This window comes from Periophthalmus magnuspinnatus, chromosome 15 (assembly GCF_009829125.3).
Source record: "Periophthalmus magnuspinnatus isolate fPerMag1 chromosome 15, fPerMag1.2.pri, whole genome shotgun sequence".
Classification (NCBI taxonomy): Eukaryota; Metazoa; Chordata; class Actinopteri; order Gobiiformes; family Gobiidae; genus Periophthalmus; species Periophthalmus magnuspinnatus.
In genome coordinates, this window is record NC_047140.1 from 12,242,515 (window position 1) to 12,262,638 (window position 20,124).

General features: G+C 44.7%; 1 protein-coding gene across 3 annotated transcripts in view; it reads left to right on the forward strand.

Moving 5' to 3' along the window:
- The window catches only part of gfra1a (gdnf family receptor alpha 1a), a 152,200-nt gene that overhangs the window by 19,686 nt on the left and 112,390 nt on the right, over window positions 1-20,124 (forward strand). The window contains exon 4 of one of the 3 annotated variants that reach the window (XM_055227046.1): window positions 7,119-7,226. The exons of 1 other annotated variant lie outside the window; for it this stretch is intronic. In XM_055227046.1, the coding sequence (XP_055083021.1) occupies window positions 7,119-7,226 (108 nt within the window). The remainder of the gene's footprint in view (window positions 1-7,118; window positions 7,227-20,124) is intronic. One more of the 3 variants, XM_055227045.1, reaches the window with a different exon arrangement.

The following is a 20,124-nucleotide window of genomic DNA, read 5'->3' on the forward strand; positions in this document are numbered from 1 at the left end:
TGACCATCTCTTTCTCTCTCTCTGTCCCTTCATGTTCCTCTGACCACCCTATCTCTTTTTCTCTCCCTGTCCCATCATGTTCCTCTGACCCTCTCTGTCTCTCTCTTTCTCTCTCTGTCCCATCATGTTCCTCTGACCCTCTCTCTCTGTCCCCTCATGTTCCTCTGACCCTCTCTCTGCCCCCCCATGTTCCTCTGACCCCTCTCTCTCTTTGTCCCTTCATGTTCCTCTGACTCTCTCTCTTTGTCCCCTCATGTTCCTCTGACTCTCTTTCTCTCGCTCTCTCTCTCTGTCCCATCATGTTCCTCTGACCCCCTCTCTCTCTGTCCCCTCATGTTTGTCTGACCCTCTCTCTCTCTCTGTCCCCCCATGTTCCTCTGACCCCCCCTCTCTCTCTTTGTCCCCTCATCTTCCTCTGACTATCTCTTTCTCTCTCTCTCTCTCTCTCTCTCTCTGTCCCTTCATGTTCCTCTGACCGTCTCTCTCTCTCTGTCCCCTCCTGTTCCTCTGACCACCCTATCTCTCTCTGTCCTCTCCTGTTTCCTGACCCTCTCTCTTTTCCCTCATGTTCCTCTGACCCTCTCTCTCTGTCTCATCATGTTCCTCTGACCCGCTCTCTCTCTCTGTCTGTCTCCTCCTATCCCTCTGCCCCGTGCTCTCTCTCTCTCTCTTTTCCTCCTTATGTTCCTCTGACCCTCTCTCTCTTCTCTCTCTCTCTTTCTCTGTCTGTCCCCTCATGTTCCTCTCACCCTCTCTCTCTCTTTGTCCCTTCATGTTCCACTGACTCTCTCTCTCTCTTTCTCTCTCTCTCTTTCTGCCCCCTCCTGTTCTTCTGACCTTTTCTCTCTCTCTCTGTATTCCCTCTCATTCCTCTGACTCTCACTCTTTCTTTATGTCCCCTCCTATCCCTCTGCCCCGTGCTCTCTCTCTCTCTCTGTCCCCCCATGTTCCTCTAACCCCCTCTCTCTCTCTTTGTCCCTTCATGTTCCTCTGAGTCTCTCTCTCTCTCTCTCTTTGTCCCATCATGTTCCTCTGACCCTCTCTCTCTCTCCCTCTGTCCCCTCATGTTCCTCTGACCACCCTCTCTCTCTCTCTTTGTCCCCTCATGTTCCTCTGACCCCCTCTCTCTCTCTTTGTCCCTTCATGTTCCTCTGACCCTCTCTCTCTCTGTCCCCTCATGTTCCTCTGACCCTCTCTCTCTCTGTCCCCTCATGTTCCTCTCACCCTCTCTCTCTCTCTGTCCCCTCATGTTCCTCTGACCCCCTCTCTCTCTCTTTGTCCCTTCATGTTCCTCTGACTCTCTCTCTCTCTTTCTGCCCCCTCCTGTTCTTCTGACCTTTTCTCTCTCTCTCTGTATTCCCTCTCATTCCTCTGACTCTCACTCTTTCTTTATCTGTCCCGTCCTATCCCTCTGCCCCGTGCTCTCTCTCTCTCTACCACCTCCACCCCTCCACCCCTCCCCGTCCCGTTGCTCCGTGACAGGTCCGGCTGCTGAGCTCTGGCAGTCTCTCTCACACAGCACCCTGATGCCAACACCCTCATTTACAGAGTTACTGCAGTGCGCCGTGGCATTACTCACTATTTCACTCACCTTTAGTACGATATTTGAACATCAACCAAGACATTTACAAGCACATTTTAGCACTTTATGATGGACTGCAAAACATATCTGCTTATTGTTATTGGCAAAGTCATTTTTGTCAATGTAGCCCCTACTTTTTTACCCTTATTTGTTTTGGAAGTAGTAAAATACAGAGAAGAAGGCGGAGATAGGGGGTAGGTGAAACTCACATTATCTGAGCAATGACGTCATAAATATTGGACCATACAGGATAAAACACAGCTCTATGTGATCTAATGATGAGGGAGAACTATTATTGTTGTACTTGATTTTTACTGTCTTAAAAATGTGAAAAACAGAACTAGTTCATTTTAAACAGTTTACTTTCCCGAGCATCCTAATTATTCACCGTGATGAGTTTATAAGCACTTTTCACAACTTTTAGAGACAGGAGTTTTGTCATGAAATGCTAGCAGCAACTAGCACACTAACAATACGCCAGCATTACTCCCTGGTTTGCGTATGATAAAAATGGTTGATAATTACATGCAGACAGCACACAGTGGTCTTATTTTGACCCTAAGAGCTGCTTTTACAATTTATGTATACTGGGGCCAAAACAAAGTGTACAATTCTATGTTATCAACAATGAAAATTCCATGGATCCATTTCTCTGACAGACATCGATTTAACAAAATAAAAGTGTTGTCTTCTATTTGGATATGTCTATTTATAACTATGGTGTAATTTAGTTTTGTTTTGGACCTTGTTATCATTATGGAACAGCTACAGATTACCCCTAGGTATGTCACATCTGCTGTCCATGTTCAACCAGGAAGTAACATTCTAAAATGCAAATAAATAAATAAATAAATAAAAGATAAAGCACATAAATCAATAGAAACATTTTTATTTTTTTTTTTTTTTAAGTAGAGTAGTCTAACCTGTCATATGCACTTTAAAAAGCCCATAATATGCTATTCTCTGATCTGCTATAATGTTTTTTCCTCATCAAAAACATACTGGAAGTTGTGTTTTGTTTCATTCACACATTTAACACACAAATCCTGCATATTTAGATAGGGATCTTCTCTCAGAGAGTAAACACTCCACACACTGTTCCACCTTGTGATGTCATGTGGTAATACAGGAAGTGCTCCATTGTGGTTTTTAAACTCCACACACCTTCACTAGAATCATTTGGATAATTTCAGCAATTTCTGATTTCTACTAAGCAAATTAAGTAAAATTTACCTGTAAACTACCACTTGATTACATCACAAGGTGGAACAGAGCATTTTGAGCTTTGGAGATGTGGACAAACTAATAATAAAGGGTTATTCAAACCTGTGTGAATGAAACCAAACACATCTCCAGGTCTGCTCACAAGACTCAATTTCTGTGTAATATAGTACATTTAAATAAAAGCAGATTTTCGTAAGACATCCCCAAATGTCTTCCGTAAACCACTTAGCACATCTAACCGACCTCCACCTGCCACTTATTAACTCCCCGCTCTGTTTGTGAATGACAGGTCCAGCTGTGCCCCTCCTCTCCCCACACACACACACACACACACCCCCACACACACACACACACACACACACCCACACACACACACACACACCCTCCTCCCAGCACGCGCCCAATCCCATCACAAGCGTGGAGGTGAGCGACCACGGGGAGCTCTGATTGGCTGAGGAGGGGAGAGACGATTCATCATACTTAACACAGACGCGACTGACAGCTCGTGCGGCTCCGGGGCCCATCTCCTGTTGCTCATTGTGGCCCCCGCTTATGAAGAGTACCTGCGGAGTGTTCATATGCGCTTTACAGAGGGTTTTATACAAGTGTGAGCCAACATGTTTAATGCAGTGACAAGAGGAGTATCTGAATGGGTAGAGCCAGTACATGGTGTTTGGATGATGATGAGTTGTTATTGTCAGTTACAGAAGTGGTAGTGTAGCTGAAAATTGTGCTAGGGTAAGAGTACTGTTACTTCAGAATAATGTTACTCAAGTAGAAGTGCAATTGTGGTCCAAGGAATGACTCACGTAAGAGTAAGTGTCTGGACGTATGACATGTAACTGAAGGACAAAAAATTTACCAAAGCACCAAATCTGGTATTTTCAAAAGACAGAAATGCTCACTTTATATTGTCAACATAAAGCTTTTGTCACTTGTAGAACTACTCACAGTGGAAAGAGGAACTACAACTTTTGCTCAAGTAAGAATATTGTTACCCTGTACAATATATTACTTGAGTATAAGAAAACTGTTACACTGTACATTATACATTAGATAATATATTACTCAAGTAAAAGTAAAAGTATGGTGTATGAAACTACTCAGACAAGTAAATCTTACTACAAATGTACTTCTAAAAAGTAACTATAATTTAGTGCGACCCACCTCCACATAGCAAGATATTTGAAAACAAACAAGATCATATGAATAAAGCCTGTCTTATCTTCTGTGGCTCAGTGGTAGAAATGCAGTGAATATGCAGCCTGCCTTAAGGTTGTGGGTTTGAATCCAGATGTTCACTGAAGTTCCTCGCTCACAGATTCTCTCCACTCTTTCACGCTATGCACAGTCTTTTTTTAGTTAAAGCTGGTATCCTTAAGTTTATTTTATTTTATTTATTTATTTTTACCTAGAGTACTGTATTTTGCATACCGTAAAAGCAGCAATTTGTGAAAAGGAAGGATGGGGTGGGATGATGGGGAAAAAAAGTATAGCATTAACATCATATATTTACAGCTGTGTATATTGCTTTAAAAACTTGAAAACTATCATTCATACCATGAGTGTGCTTGCCTTTTCACAGATCTGACCAGTAGCCTACTTGTCCTAATAGAGATGGATAAGTTTCATTTCATACTGTTGTCCGTTCAAGGCCAATCACCAAAATCCTCATGGAGACAAACAGGTGGTTAGCCCTTCATCAGAAAAAAAAAAACAAAAACAAAAAATTGTTTCTGTCTTTATCATAGAACCACAGTTACAGTTGTCAGTTATTGCACAGTTTTCAGATAGCTCTATATTATTATACAATTTTACACACACAATAAATCCCATATGCAGTTCTCTAAGGAGGACATTATATTACCAAAAAGGGCAGCTTTTGCTCTTTACTAATTACGACCGTTCAAATTGCGATTAACCTTTCAATCTGTGTAAAAAGCAAGTGGAATAGTGGCTGCTGCATGTGTGTGGTACAGAGCCTGCACACAGTCACACAACAGGGGCAGGTGCCGCGCTCTCAGCCTGGTGTCAAGACTCACTTTTGTCTGGGCTAGCTTAAAACAATTAGCCTGGAGCGTGGCGTAGCTTGCCGTAGCTAACCATTGCGTGGCGTAGCTAACTGTAGTGTGTCGTAGCTAACCGAAGCATGCTATACTGTTACACTATGTGCTATGGACGAGCGATGAGGAGGGGTGAGTATTTCCAGGGGCGTCTGGGTCAAATGACTGAAATTTCATATTATCATTTTGGTATTTGTCCAGTTGGTGCTGCCAGGCTGAGTGGGAGATTAAGTTGTCGACAATACAAGGGTGCATTGTGGTGAAACCCGTCAAACGTGTCTTTGGGGTTTGGCAATGTGTTATATTAGATTTGCAATGTTCTTTTGGTTGTGTTTATATCACATCTCAAAGTAGGTTGCTTTGCCCAGAATGTTCTTTGAAATGTGTTAAATTAAATAATCTATTTTGCATCTATTCAGTACCTTGAACACCCTCAGATCTGACCTGTAACTCGGCCTCGTGGAACATTCTAGCCAAAACAATAGTATTAAAAGGTTACATAGTGCACATTTAATAAAAGTTTAAAAGCCTAACAGCACCCAGCAATCTCACCGTTATACTGATTGTACATTAATTAATTTCTTTTTTTACTTGTTTTAACTGATCCACATTTAAGCGGCTGCAACTTGTACAAAAAGCTCCTGCAAGTATCTAACAAGTGAACACTCATCACACCAACTGTATCTTCACCACATTGACTTCTATTAAATTCCATGTTGATTTTAATATCATGGTTTAACTTACAGAGCTCTAAACAGACAGACGCCCCAGTACATCATACACTTACACCCCCACACCCTAACTCTAACCCTTTCAGGCTGTGGCCCACAAATTATGGATTGCCCTGCCCCTGGCCTTGCATATGGCAAACCCCATTGACTCTTTTAAAAAGCGGCTTCAGACACGGTTGTATAGACAAGCTTTTGTTGGCTTTGTCTTTGATCTCTGTCTTTTTGTCTTGTCAATGTTGTACTTTATTATTGCTCTCTGTAAAGGACTTTGTGATTGTTATCTGTGAAAGGTGCTTACTTACGTACTGTGCGTCACCACTTCCTGTGCCGTTGTATCTTTATGGGGTTTTTGCAGGGTGTTGTGGGTAGATGTAACTACGACATGTTAAAGACTAAACAAAAGAGATGAATACTTCACTGGAGAAAGGGAGCTGTTTGTGTCTCAATGTAACGCAATCTCAAATTTTGATGTCCAAAAAAACAAAAAAAACAAAACTGAAATACTCTAGATATACAACATCTTTGATTTATTTATTTTAAATGTATAAGTTGTTTATTGTATATTTTATCCCTTTAATAAAAGTTGGCACTATAACTTTGAGACACAGTGAGTTAGCATGCTGCTGTGCACAGAGCCTATTAAGTGTCTATATGACATTTTTTTTTTCATGTAGTTAGTCTTAGGGATAGTTGTGAAATATGCTCATTGTGGTGAATAATTAGGACACTTGGAATGCATTAGGAAAGTGAGGAATAAGTTTGGACAACTGCAAACTTTTTTTAAAAGATGAAGATAAAATGGTTTGGTTCTATAAGTTTTTACGATAAGTAAAGTAAAAGTCAGACATAGCACTTATTTTACATAGCACGTTATTTTTTTCTTTATGTTTATTTCTTTCTACATTTAGATACATACAAAATACAGCAAACATATGAAGCAAGATATATGGAATTATGTAGTAAAGGAAAAAAAAAGTTAAATAACTCACCAATATATATACTTTTTATATTTTAAAGTATCCACCCTTTGCTTTGTCGACAACATTACAAACCCTCAGCCTTTTCTCAATGAGCGTCATGATGAAGTCTCGTCGAATCACTTCATAGCTGTGCCTTGCTAGGGTGAAGAAATGTCAGAAGTGCAAAGCAGTCATGAAAGCAAAGGGTAAAGGCTATTTTTAAAAATCTAAAATAAGTTTGGAGTTATTTTGAATGTAGCTTTTGTTTACTTACTAATCTACAATGTAAATCACAGAAACATAAATGAAAAAGTGTGTCCAAACTTTTGAGTAGCCTTAGAGCTTATCCTTCACCATATCCACTGCTCCATGAGACCACTGTACTAACCCTCCGCCTCACTGCTCCTCCTGTGCACCTCCTTTGGTCTCTCCTTCTTGTTCCCCCCTGTGGCCTATGACCTCTGCCCTCTGTGAACCCTATGCCCTGTGAGTGGCTCCTGTCTTCCGCCCCCTCCTGGTCACACCTGGCCCTGCTCTTGAACGCACACGTCTCTTGCAGAAGGAGGGGAGCAGACTGGCCCCAGCACAGGCACCCCGGCAGACACCCAGGCAGACCCCCGGGACCGAAGTGTGAACAGGAGAGCTCACCCCAACTGGGCCATTCTGGGTAAAGCACGCTGGGTTACATCGCTCTGCTTCTTTTATAAAACACAGATACTTGGTTGTGTGTGGTCGGATTTGCACATTTGTGGTCAAGTTGTGGATGTCAGAGGGAGATCATATTGCCACTGTCCAGTTTATAAAGCTTGTTTAGGTCAAAAGTGCAAGTGCAAGTTTGACTGAATCAAGACTGTTTAGTGTTCAAATCACAAGTGAACTGCACTAAAGTCCATTTGGAAACATACAGAGTGTTGGTAAGTTTTTGATTTGTTTTTTTGTGCATGCCAAGTCAAACTGATCTGCTTTCACATCAGCCCAAACCAAACTCAGCTTTAAGTGCACCAAATAGTGTAGGTGTGAAAGTCCCTGATACCTGCTGGTTGGTGCCGAGTGGACCAGTGAAAAGGGAACATGAAATCCTTTGTCCGAGTTTGCTCCAGATGAGGTCGTGCGGAGCTGTGTATTGTGTCATATGAAAAGCTGTAAGTTTAGTAGGAATGTTTGAAGGTTATTTGAAGTAGCTTTTGTCAGCGGAGCTCAACAGTGCCTGAATTGAGTCTATCTCTCTCTCTCTCTTCTCCATCTCTCTCTCTGTCTCTCTCTCTTTTCTCTATCTCTCCCTCCTTTCTCATTCCCTCTTCTCTCTCCCCCTCTTCCCTTCTATCTCTCCCTCTTCTGTCTCTTTCTGCCTTCCTCTATCCTCTCTCTCCTGCTTCTCTCTCTCCCTATTCTATTGCTCTCCTTCTCTCTCTCTCTTCCTCCTCTTTCCCTCTCTCCCCCTTTCTATGTCCCTCTCCCTCTTTTATCTCTGCCTCTTCTATCTCTTTTCTCTATGTCTCCCTCCTCTCGCTCCCTCCTCTATCTCTCCTTTCTCCCTCCCTCTATACTCTCTCCTTCTCCCCTCTCTCACCCTCTCTCTTCTATCTCTCCCTCCCTCTTTCACTTTTGCCCTCTCTCTGTCTCTCTCCCTCTTCTCTCTGTCTCCCTCTTTATCTCTCCCTTCTCTCTGTCTCCCTCTTTTCTCTATCCCTCCCTCCTCTTGATCTCCCTTTTTTCTCTCCCTTCCTCTCCCTCCCTCTAGCCTCTCTCTCCCGCTTCTCTTTCTCTCCCTCTTGTATCACTCTCCTTCTATTTCTCTCCATCTCTTCTATCTCTCCCTCTTCTCCCTCCCTCTGTCTCTCTCTCCCTCTTCTATCTCTTGCTCTCTTCCTCCCTGTAGCCTCTCTCTCCCACATCTCTTTCTCTCTCTCCCTCTTTTCTCTATCTCTCCTCCCTCTTGTGTCTCCCTCCGTCCCTCCCTCCTGTCTCTCCCGCTTCTCTCGATCCCTCATCTATCTCTCTCCTTATCTCTCTTTCTCTCTTCTATCCCTCCCTTTTTCTCTCACTTCCTCTTTTCTCTCTCTCTTCCTCTTCTCTGTCTCCCTCTTCTCCCTCTCCCCGCTTCTATCCCTCTCTCCCTTTCTCTCTCTTTCCCCCTCACATTCATTCTCCCTCTCTCTCTCTCTCTCTTTCCCCCTCACATTTGTTCTCCCTCTCTCTCTTCCCCCCTCACATTCATTCTCCCTCTCTCTCTCTTCCCCCCCTCACATTCGTTCTCCCTCTCTCTTCCCCCTCACATTTGTTCTCCCTCTCTCTCTTCCCCCCTCACATTCATTCTCCCTCTCTCTCTCTTCCCCCCTCACATTAGTTCTCCCTCTCTCTCTCTTCCCCCCTCACATTTGTTCTCCCTCTGTCCCTCTCTCTCTCTTCCCCGCTCACATTCGTTCTACCTCTCTCTCCCTTCCCCCCTCACATTCGTTCTCCCTCCCCCTCTCTTCCCCCCTCACATTCGTTCTCCCTCTCTTCCCCCCTCACATTCGTTCTCCCTCCCCCTCTCTTCCCCCTCACATTTGTTCTCCCTCTCTTCCCCCCTCACATTCATTCTCCCTCTCTCTCTCTTCCCCCCTCACATTCGTTCTCCCTCTCTCTCCTCCCCCCTCACATTCATTCTCCCTCTCCCTCTCTTCCCCCCTCACATTCGTTCTCCCTCTCTCTCTTCCCCCTCACATTCGTTCTCCCTCTCTTCCCCCCTCACATTCGTTCTCCCTCTCCCTCTCTTCCCCCCACACATTTGTTCTCCCTCTCTCTCTCTTCCCCCCCACATTCGTTCTCCCTCTCTCTCTTCCCCCTCACATTCGTTCTCCCTCTCTCTCTCTTCACCCCTCACATTCGTTCTCCCTCTCTCTCTCTTCCCCCCACATTCGTTCTCCCTCTCTCTTCCCCCCTCACGTTCGTTCTCCTTCTCTCTCTCTTCCCCCCTCACATTCGTTCTCCTTCTCTCTCTCTTCCCCCCTCACATTCGTTCTCCCTCTCCCTCTCTTCCCCCTCACATTCGTTCTCCCTCTCTCTCTCTTCCCCCCTCACATTCGTTCTCCTTCTCTCTCTCTTCCCCCCTCACATTCGTTCTCCCTCTCCCTCTCTTTCCCCCTCACATTCGTTCTCCTTCTCTCTCTCTTCCCCCCTCACATTCGTTCTCCCTCTCTCTCTCTTCCCCCCTCACATTCGTTCTCCCTCTCTCTCTCTTCCCCCCTCACATTCGTTCTCCCTCTCTCTCTCTTCCCCCTCACATTTGTTCTCCCTCTCTTCCCCGCTCACATTCGTTCTCCCTCTCCCTCTCTTCCCCCCTCACATTCGTTCTCCCTCTCTCTCTCTTCCCCCCTCACATTCGTTCTCCCTCTCTCTCTCTTCCCCCTCACATTCGTTCTCCCTCTCTCTCTCTTCCCCCCTCACATTCGTTCTCCCTCTCTCTCTCTTCCCCCTCACATTCGTTCTCCCTCTCAGCTCTAGTTTGATCAGCCCGTCTCTCTCGTCCTTTTATTCCCCCATCAGAACCTAAGCTGCTGTAATTCCACCAGGACACGTGTAACTCTAGTGTCCATCTGTGTCTCCGTCTCTCCTGTGCCCATGCGTCCTCTACACTGTCCCCCGCTCACACTCCAGAGACGCAGAGCCCGCGGAGGACATGTGTCAGACTGAGACGTCCCTTTGCTCCCTTATGGACACTGCATTTCCATATCAGAGGGCAAACTTCAAGCACAAAGACATGATTGACGTGCAGCGAACTGTCTGAAGAACGGCTAAACTTAAGTTGAGGACGCACTACATAACTTTCAGACTGATTTCCCTCTGATTTCTAGTCACTCCCAGTCGTCACCAGTTGAAGACAGTCTCGTAGTATGGAGCACTTATGATCGCAAAGTGTGCGACGCAGAAAGACATGAATAGACCCCAGTCACAGTCACTCAGACATTTTTTGCATTTTACAGGTCCAACATTACACAAAATGGATTCTTGTGAGCTTTAGGGCACGTTAGAAAGTTTGAAGTGTGGATACCTGTTCATCGCTGGGCGGAGTTTAGGTGTTTAGTCGCACTTTAAAGGGTGTTATAATGCTGTTTCCTCATTACAAACATATCTGTAGTTGTGTTTTGTTTCATTCACACATGTTTAACACACAGACCCTACATATTTGGCTCTTCGCTCAAACGGAAAGCGCTCTATTCCACCTTGTGATGTCATGTGGTAATACAGGAAGTGCTCCTTTAATAGAATCGATTGCATGATTTCAGCCCTAGAATTGTCAATCTCTACTGAACTAAAAGCAAAACCAACTTGAAAACTACAGCTTCATGACGTCATAAGGTGGAACAGAGTAATTGAGCTTTGGAGATGTAGATAGACTGATAATAAAGGGTTAATCAAACATGTGCGATGAGGTAATAACGTTTTAACATGACTTAAAGCTCACAAGTGTCGATTTTGCGTAATGTATTTAGAGAATCCTGAGTGAGTTAGCTGCCAATGACATGAGATTGGGAAAGTTTTGGTTGGCCAGTGGTTGCGTGACGGTGTTTAACCGATGAAAAGTCGAAAAGAACAAATACAGGAGGAGATGGAGAGACTGATGGGGGTGGACGAGGGCTGATGGAGGGGAGAGAGAGTGTATTTGTGGGAATGGCTTCAGAGATGATTGGTTAGAGGAGGGAGGATTTTTCATGACATCAATTCATTTCTTTACTAGGCTGTACTGATTCATTCATTCATTCATTTGTGTGTCTCCTTTAGTTCCATGATTGTTTACACTTTAGATGCTCACTGAAGGAATCAAAACTGTGAATGTAGCAAACAAAAAACAAGTTTAAAATAACTCCAAACTTGTTATATATATATTTTAGATTTGTAAAAATATCTGAAGAAGGTAGAGTGACCGAAATGTTCTACTAATAAAAGTGAATGGGAGTCTTCTTAAAAACTTTCAGTCGTGTGTCTCTCCTCCAACGCACCTGTCGCCCAGTCAGGTGTGCGGAGAATACACAGAAACGAGCACAGATTTTTAAAAATAGCCATGTTTTGCTTTGAACCTGGTTTGCACTCTTGGCATTTGTTGACCCTGACAAGGCACAGCTGTGAAGAGAAAACCATTTCAGGAGACTTCATCATGAAACTCAATGAGAGAAGGACAAGGGTTTGCAGCGCCGCCCACACAGCAAAGGGAGGATACTTTGAGCATTTGAATATAAAATGTAACTTTTGTTTTCTTTGTTACATAATTCCATATATCTTCCATCATATATTTGGTGTCTTCCATGTGTATCGAAAATGTAGAAAGTAGTAAACAAAAAAAAGCATTGAATGAGATGTTGTGTCCAAAATTTGACCAGAAGTATTTTGTTATAATCTTTACAAAAGGAAAAGTAATGTGTAAACTCAAAGCCCCAAAGCTGTATTTATTTGTCCAAATGTGTCCTCTAAAACGTCTCCTATTTTCCTCTGTGTCCTGGACTGTGATATAAACTCTATGTATAGCAGTTCATATTTAGATGCTTTCTCAAACACGATGATGACTGTGGACTGACGAATCACAGCGCTGCAGGGGAAAGAGGCTAGCGCGCTAACAAGAACTCTAACGGACGAGCTAACTAGCGCACTAACGCTGCAGAGTGCCCGGTGCCCTGGGTGTTGCTAACGGCTGGTTACGTCATCACAGCACAATCTGAGTCATCCTGAGCGCAGAGAGATTACGGGTCACAACGCTTCCACACAAAACCGTGAGATTTGTTGAATTTTAAAAGTTAGCCTATTTCTATTTCCATTTAACACTTTTTGGGCGTAGGCAAATTAATTCACCCGATTTTGTTGCTTGCATAGTCTTCTACTCTGAATTTTAGGGTGGTAGCATGGAATTGTGGGTAAAGTAGCATTCACCGAACCTGTAATCAGATGGTCACTGGTTTGGAAACACTTCAGAATAACTATGCTATTTGCAGCCTTACAGGTGTCACATTTTTACTGTCTGTTTTTACTGATAACTAGTTCATTTAAAAAAAAAGTTTGCAATGGTCCGAAATGATTCCTCACCTTATGCATTCAGAACATCCTAATTATTCACCACGATAAGCTTATAAGCACTTTTCACAACTTTTAGAGACCAGAGCTTAGATTTGGCGTTACTGTAAAGCTAACAACTAGCGTGCTAACGTGCATTTCCTGATTATAAGACAATAAATTGCTTTATAATTAGATGCAGACAGTACACAGAACACTTATTTTGACCTCAAGAGCTGCTTATACACTTTATCTGTACTGGGCAGGATACATTTTCTTCAAATACATGGAAAAACATTGGGTACAGGACTTTTAATAAAGCATGAACAAAAACTTAATTCATAATGAACAAATACTTTATTAAGAATGATTCAGGGTTCCTTAACTATATAATTAAGGAGTTAGGAGTTAGGTTATTCTAAAGTGTTAGTGCTGATTACCACCATAGACTGTATAAAGAAGTGAACTAAAGGAGTGTGACATCACCTATAGTTTTCAACTCCAGCTAAATAAAGCTCATCGAGGCTAGAGCAGTTATAGGGGCGAATTTGGAGGCAAGCTTGTATTTGGAATTCCTACCGTGAGTATCATAGAAACCAAAGAGCCAACAAGTAGGAGCGAGACCACCCACATCGCGGGGAGCGGGTGCTTACCAACACTGCCAATCCAACCTGTTGCTAACACTAACAGGAGTGACCTTGGGGAATGAAGGCGCCTGATTGGTCTATTATTCATTTTCATATATTGATTTACACATAAAATAGCTAATCAAAATGTTCATACAAAAACAGCAGGTTAGTGTGAACATTTTCAGATCAAAATGACGAGCCTGACAGCAGCAGTTATGGAGAGAGGGTGACAGTTTTTCAATAGAAAGTGAGTTGGAGCCAGGGTGAAGCAGAGTAACTATGTCCATGGTTACTGCACGAGCACATTCTGTTATTATGTTGTTGCTTACATTCTACTACGGCTATGAGAGGAAGGGCATCTGACATAAATCCTGCCAAATGTGACCGGTTAGCTATAGAGACCCCTAGATACATAAATAAGTAGATATACAGATAAATACACAAATATAAGACAAAACAAAGAATTACAATTATTTAAATGAGACTAAATGAGACATGAATTAATAGTGAACTACCATTATTAGCCATACTGCTGTACTTACATCATATTTTGAGACTCACTAAGCAATCTCCATATGCAAACTGTATTTAGTATCGCTGTGTACCACCCAAAAAAATGTACAAACCTGCAAACTCCACAGGAATTTAACCCACAACCATCATTCTGTTAAACAATAGAGCAATTACCTTTCTAGCAGTTTATCATGCTCCTGTACTTAATAATTATGACAAATGTTGAAATAATCGTTAGAACTACTATCTCTTTGAAAGCTAATTAAAACTCTTCTGGACTAATCTGAGCACTATGCAGACAGCAGTTGACTTCCCAATGAGAAATATGTCTTTTTATCTCCAAATAAATCAGTTCTTACAGAAATAGGCTTATAGAAGGTGAAATACTGCACCGCTGCCAGCTATTCTGTCTCTTTTCATCTGTACTAAGTCTACATAGTCCCACATAGAAATACTGTGCCTGGAGGTTAGAAGTGTACGGTGTAATATTTAAAATGAGTGAGTTTTTGCATCAAAACCAAAACTATAGAACTACTACTTCCTGTATTACCACATGATGACATCACAAGGTGGAACAGATTGTTTTCTTTTTGAGAGAAGAACTCAGCCTAAATATGCAAGGATCGTGTCTTAAACATGTGTGAATGAAACGACGCACAACTCCAGGTATGATTTTGATAGCGTAATATGGGCCCTTTAATAAATCAAACTTCGGATTATATCAACAAATCTTTCTGTATGATCCACCAAAAGTAAAGTAAATAAATAACTAAAGCCTGTGAATACTAATCTAATAGATCCAGTCTGCGTTTGTTGTGAATGGGCTTAGAAATTGCGCTGAAGTCTTGATTCTTAAGTGTGAATGAAAGAAAACACAACTCCAGGTATGTTTTGGTGAAGGGACAGTGAACATGTTTAAAAGCTAAAGCGACATCACGGTACATTTAGATCTGACTTGGTATAAGATGTATATAGGGATATGAATGTACAGACACAAAGTAGTGGATTATACTGAAATATTAAGAGTGGTTTATGTCTTTTCAGTATAAAAGACACAGGCAGACATAATCATCATTGGTTGAGCGGTCAGGTCCACTGACACACAGGTTGGCGGTGCGATTCCAGCTCCCATGGATGAAAGCTGTCATTGAGTCCCTGGGCAAGACACTTAAACCCCTCATCCCCAGTGGCTGCATACACCGGTCTGTGGATGTAAGCAAATGTGTGAGTTTCTTGATGTAAAGCTCTTTGAGTGCCTTGAAGGTGGAAAAGTGGTGTATTAAAATGTGACCAATTACCATTTTACCATTGTTTTATATTGAAAGTAGAGGTACAGTACCAGCCAAAAGTTTGGACTGAATTTCTCATTCAGTATAGTTTTTCTTTATGTTTACTACTTTCTACGTTTTACACAGAAAACATCAAATATATGATGCAACATATATGGAATTATTAGCAAAGAAAAAAAGTTGAATATATATTATATATGCTATATTCAAATCTTCAAAGTATCCATCCATCCGACTGCGCTGCAAACCCTTGGCCTTCTCCCACTGAGTTTCTTGATGAATGATTCCTGAAATGGTTTTCAGTCGTGCTGTGTCGGGGTCACAAAATGCCAACAGTTCAAAGCAGCGATCAAAACAAAGGGTGTCTATTTTTAGAAATCTAAAAAATAAAACAAGTTTACAGTTATTCTGAGTTTTTTGTTTTTTCTCTACATTCCTTATGTGTCCTTTCATAGCGCTCATGCCTTTAGTGAGAATCTACAGTTCAAATCTGTCAACAACATTTTGTCCAGTTGACAGACTTGAGTTTTTCTTTCTAAATGAAAAATTGTGTCCAAACTTTTGACTGGTGGTGTAAATCATACTGTTTTGTATTAAAAGTGGATTTACATGATATTTATAGTAGTGATTTTTTTATAGCTGGTTTATGTCTGTAACAATGTGTGAGTACAGCTGTAACAGACTATGCTCAGATACATTCTTTCCCCCTACAGCATCAAAGCATTTCTGCCTTATGTCCCTCACAGCAGTAGAACCATCAGCCTCCTCAGCCTCTCCGTCTCCTCCTCTAGGGATGTAATAATAACCAAAATATCATAATATCGTATCATCAAAAACATATTGAATTCCAAGTCTCATTTCACTGCTTAAATTCATTGTTTTATTGCAGCAAGAGCTAAAAAAGAAACAGAGGAAACTACATAGACCATGATCCTTTGCTCTGTTTCACTGCAGACAGTATGATGAGACAATAATTAAGCAGTTTTAAATCTTAATTCTTTGTATTAGGACAGAACCAAAGGATTGTAAAGTATTTTAAAAGGAAAAAGCAGCATATAAATAGTTGAGTTAGCTTCCACAAAATATTGCAATAAATATCTGAGAGATGTGGAGATCGGAGTGTCCAGATCCAAACACATCATTATCTGTCTCCCGCACATCACTGACGTCTACCTGTGAGGTCTAAACGCCAAAGTTTGTCCATTCAAAAAACTGTTCATACAGAGTCTAGTTTTGGTCAGAAGTACTTACGCAAACATTTATTCATGAATTCTGATAATCCTGTGCTTTCACTTGTCTCTCTCCTGCACTGCTGTGTCGCTGGGCTCAGGACCTGTCCCTCATCCATTATTCAACTAACCAGACCTGACCACAGAGAGGGGGAGTGAGGAGGAGAGGAGGAGGTACCAGACTGACCACAGAGAGGGGGAGTGAGGAGCAGAGGAGGAGGTGCCAGACTGACCACAGAGAGGGGGAGGACAGAGGAGAGGAGGAGGACAGAGGAGAGGAGGAGGAGGTACCAGACTGACCACAGAGAGGGGGAGGACAGAGGAGAGAAGGAGGACAGAGGAGAGGAGGAGGAGGTACCAGACCTGACCACAGAGAGGGGGAGGACAGAGGAGAGGAGGAGGTACCAGACCTGACCACAGAGAGGGGGAGGACAGAGGAGAGAAGGAGGACAGAGGAGAGGAGGAGGGACCAGACTGACCACAGAGAGGGGGAGGACAGAGGAGAGGAGGAGGAGGTACCAGACTGACCACAGAGAGGGGGAGGACAGAGGAGAGAAGGAGGACAGAGGAGAGGAGGAGGAGGTACCAGACCTGACCACAGAGAGGGGGAGGACAGAGGAGAGGAGGAGGTACCAGACCTGACCACAGAGAGGGGGAGGACAGAGGAGAGAAGGAGGACAGAGGAGAGGAGGAGGGACCAGACTGACCACAGAGAGGGGGAGTGAGGAGGAGAGGAGGAGGACAGAGGAGAGGAGGAGGTACCAGACTGACCACAGAGAGGGGGAGGACAGAGGAGAGGGGGAGGACAGAGGAGAGGAGGAGGTACCAGACTGACCACAGAGAGGGGGAGGACAGAGGAGAGAAGGAGGACAGAGGAGAGGAGGAGGTACCAGACTGACCACAGAGAGGGGGAGGACAGAGGAGAGGGGGAGGACAGAGGAGAGGAGGAGGTACCAGACTGACCACAGAGAGGGGGAGGACAGAGGAGAGGAGGAGGTACCAGACCTGACCACAGAGAGGGGGAGTGAGGAGGAGAGGAGGAGGACAGAGGAGAGGAGGGACCAGACTGACCACAGAGAGGGGGAGTGAGGAGGAGAGGAGGAGGACAGAGGAGAGGAGGAGGGACCAGACTGACCACAGAGAGGGGGGGTGAGGAGGAGAGGAGGAGGTACCAGACTGACCACAGAGAGGGGGAGGACAGAGGAGAGAAGGAGGACAGAGGAGAGAAGGAGGACAGAGGAGAGGAGGAGGTACCAGACTGACCACAGAGAGGGGGAGTGAGGAGGAGAGGAGGAGGACAGAGGAGAGGAGGAGGTACCAGACTGACCACAGAGAGGGGGAGTGAGGAGGAGAGGAGGAGGTACCAGACTGACCACAGAGAGGGGGAGTGAGGAGGAGAGGAGGAGGTACCAGACTGACCACAGAGAGGGGGAGGACAGAGGAGTGAAGGAGGACAGAGGAGAGGAGGAGGTACCAGACTGACCACAGAGAGGGGGAGTGAGGAGGAGAGGAGGAGGACAGAGGAGAAGGTACCAGACTGACCACAGAGAGGGGGAGTGAGGAGGAGAGGAGGAGGTACCAGACTGACCACAGAGAGGGGGAGGACAGAGGAGTGAAGGAGGACAGAGGAGAGGAGGAGGTACCAGACTGACCACAGAGAGGGGGAGTGAGGAGGAGAGGAGGAGGACAGAGGAGAGGAGGAGGTACCAGACTGACCACAGAGAGGGGGAGTGAGGAGGAGAGGAGGAGGTACCAGACTGACCACAGAGAGGGGGAGTGAGGAGGAGAGGAGGAGGTACCAGACCTGACCACAGAGAGGGGGAGGACAGAGGAGAGGAGGAGGACAAAGGAGAGGAGGAGGAGGTACCAGACTGACCACAGAGAGGGGAAGGACAGAGGGGAGGAGGAGGACAAAGGAGAGGAGGAGGAGGTACCAGACTGACCACAGAGAGGGGAAGGACAGAGGAGAGGAGGAGGTACCAGACTGACCACAGAGAGGGGGAGTGAGGAGGAGAGGAGGAGGTACCAGACCTGACCACAGAGAGGGGGAGGACAGAGGAGAGGAGGAGGACAAAGGAGAGGAGGAGGAGGTACCAGACTGACCACAGAGAGGGGAAGGACAGAGGAGAGGAGGAGGTACCAGACTGACCACAGAGAGGGGGAGTGAGGAGGAGAGGAGGAGGACAGAAGAAGAGAGGAGGAGGTACCAGACTGACCACACAGAGGGGGAGTGAGGAGGACGACAAAGGAGGGGAGGAGGAGGAGGAGGGAGAGAGAGGTACCAGACTGACCACAGAGAGGGGGAGTGAGGAGAAAGATGAGGAGGACAGGGGAGGAGAGGGGAGAGAGAGGTACCAGATTCTCTCTCCCCTCTCAGTGAGAATACAGGGGTGGAGGAAGAGACGAAAAGAGAAGGAGAGCGAGGGGGGAGAGAGAGGGACAGGGAGAGAAGAAGAGAAGGAGAGAGAGGGAAACTGACCAGACAGACCGTACAAAGAGAGGGGTAGCAGGAGTAGTGGTAGGGAGAGAAAAAGAGAAAGCAAGAGGGGGGAGAGAGGAGAGGAGGAGAAAGGGAAACTGACCACAGAGAGACAGGGGAGGAGGGAAATAGAGAGAAAGAGAAAGAGGAGAGGAAGAGAGAGAGGAGGAACTGACCAGACTGACCAAAGGCCGAGAGTTGAGAAGGCGAGAGAGAGGAGAGGAGCAGAGGGAGAGAGAGGGAGATAGCGGAAAGGGGTGCTGATCAGACTGACCACAACAGACAGAGAACGGAGAGGAGAAAGAGAGAAAAAGAGAGCGAGAGAAGAGAAAGAGACTGACCAGCCTAACTACAGAGAGAGGAGGAGAGAAAGAGAGAAGAGAGAGAGACAAACTGACCACAGAGAGAGAGAGAGAGAGAGGACGAGAGGGAGGAGACGGCTCTCAGATTGACCACAGCTGCCTCCAGGAGGGAGAGAGATGATTGGAGGTTAGACACTGATTGCGAGAGGTGAGAGAGTGCATTTATAGAGTATGAATGACTCGAGATGATTGGCTGAGAGACAAAGTTAGACTGTGATTGACTGACACTGACACATCACAGGACTACAGCCTTGGTCAAATTTCAAGATATGTGTGTATAATGTTTTGAATTTTTTTACTAAGATTTATTTATGTGTTTTTTTTTAATTTTCCAAGTCCTACGCTCACTCTCTCTGCTTGTCTTCGTGCACATAAATGCCGGTCACATTCTGGGAGGGTAATAAGCGTGTGAGTGTTTACTGAGCTTAGAGCAGCTGTAGTGTGTGGTTTAGATCACAGGCAAAAACACAAGGTATGTTTGAGAGCAGAGAAGAACTAGGAGAGAGAAGGAGAGGCGGAGAGACAGAGGAGGAGAGATGCAAGAGGTTTAAGAGAGAAGGAGAAAGGAGAGGAGGAGAGATGCTGAGAGGGACAAGAGAGAGGAGGTGAGATGAAGAAAAAGACAGGAGAGGCCGAGACAGAATAAAGGGAGGAAAAGGTTAGAGAGGAAGAGAGAGTAGTGAGGAAGGAGCGAGATGGAGGGCAAGAGAGAGAAGAAGTTGCAGAGGTTTAGCATGCACAGCAGCCCGGCGTGGACAGCTTAAGGAGGAGAGAAGGAGGCAGAAAATATGCTCAGAGCAAATGGACTCAGAAAGAAGTCATTTCATCTCCCATCATGCATTTGGGCTATGTAGGGAGAAAGAAGAGAGAGGGGGGGGGGGGCAGAGAGAGACAGAGTGAAAGAGAGAAGGAAAGAGAGTGAGAGAGTGGTGTTTGGACCGGGGGAGATTTATGGCTGCGGCAGGGTGACAGCAGAGTGACAGGAGCAGCAGAGTGACACAAGCAAACAGAGTGATAGGGGCAGCAGCGTGACAGGAGCA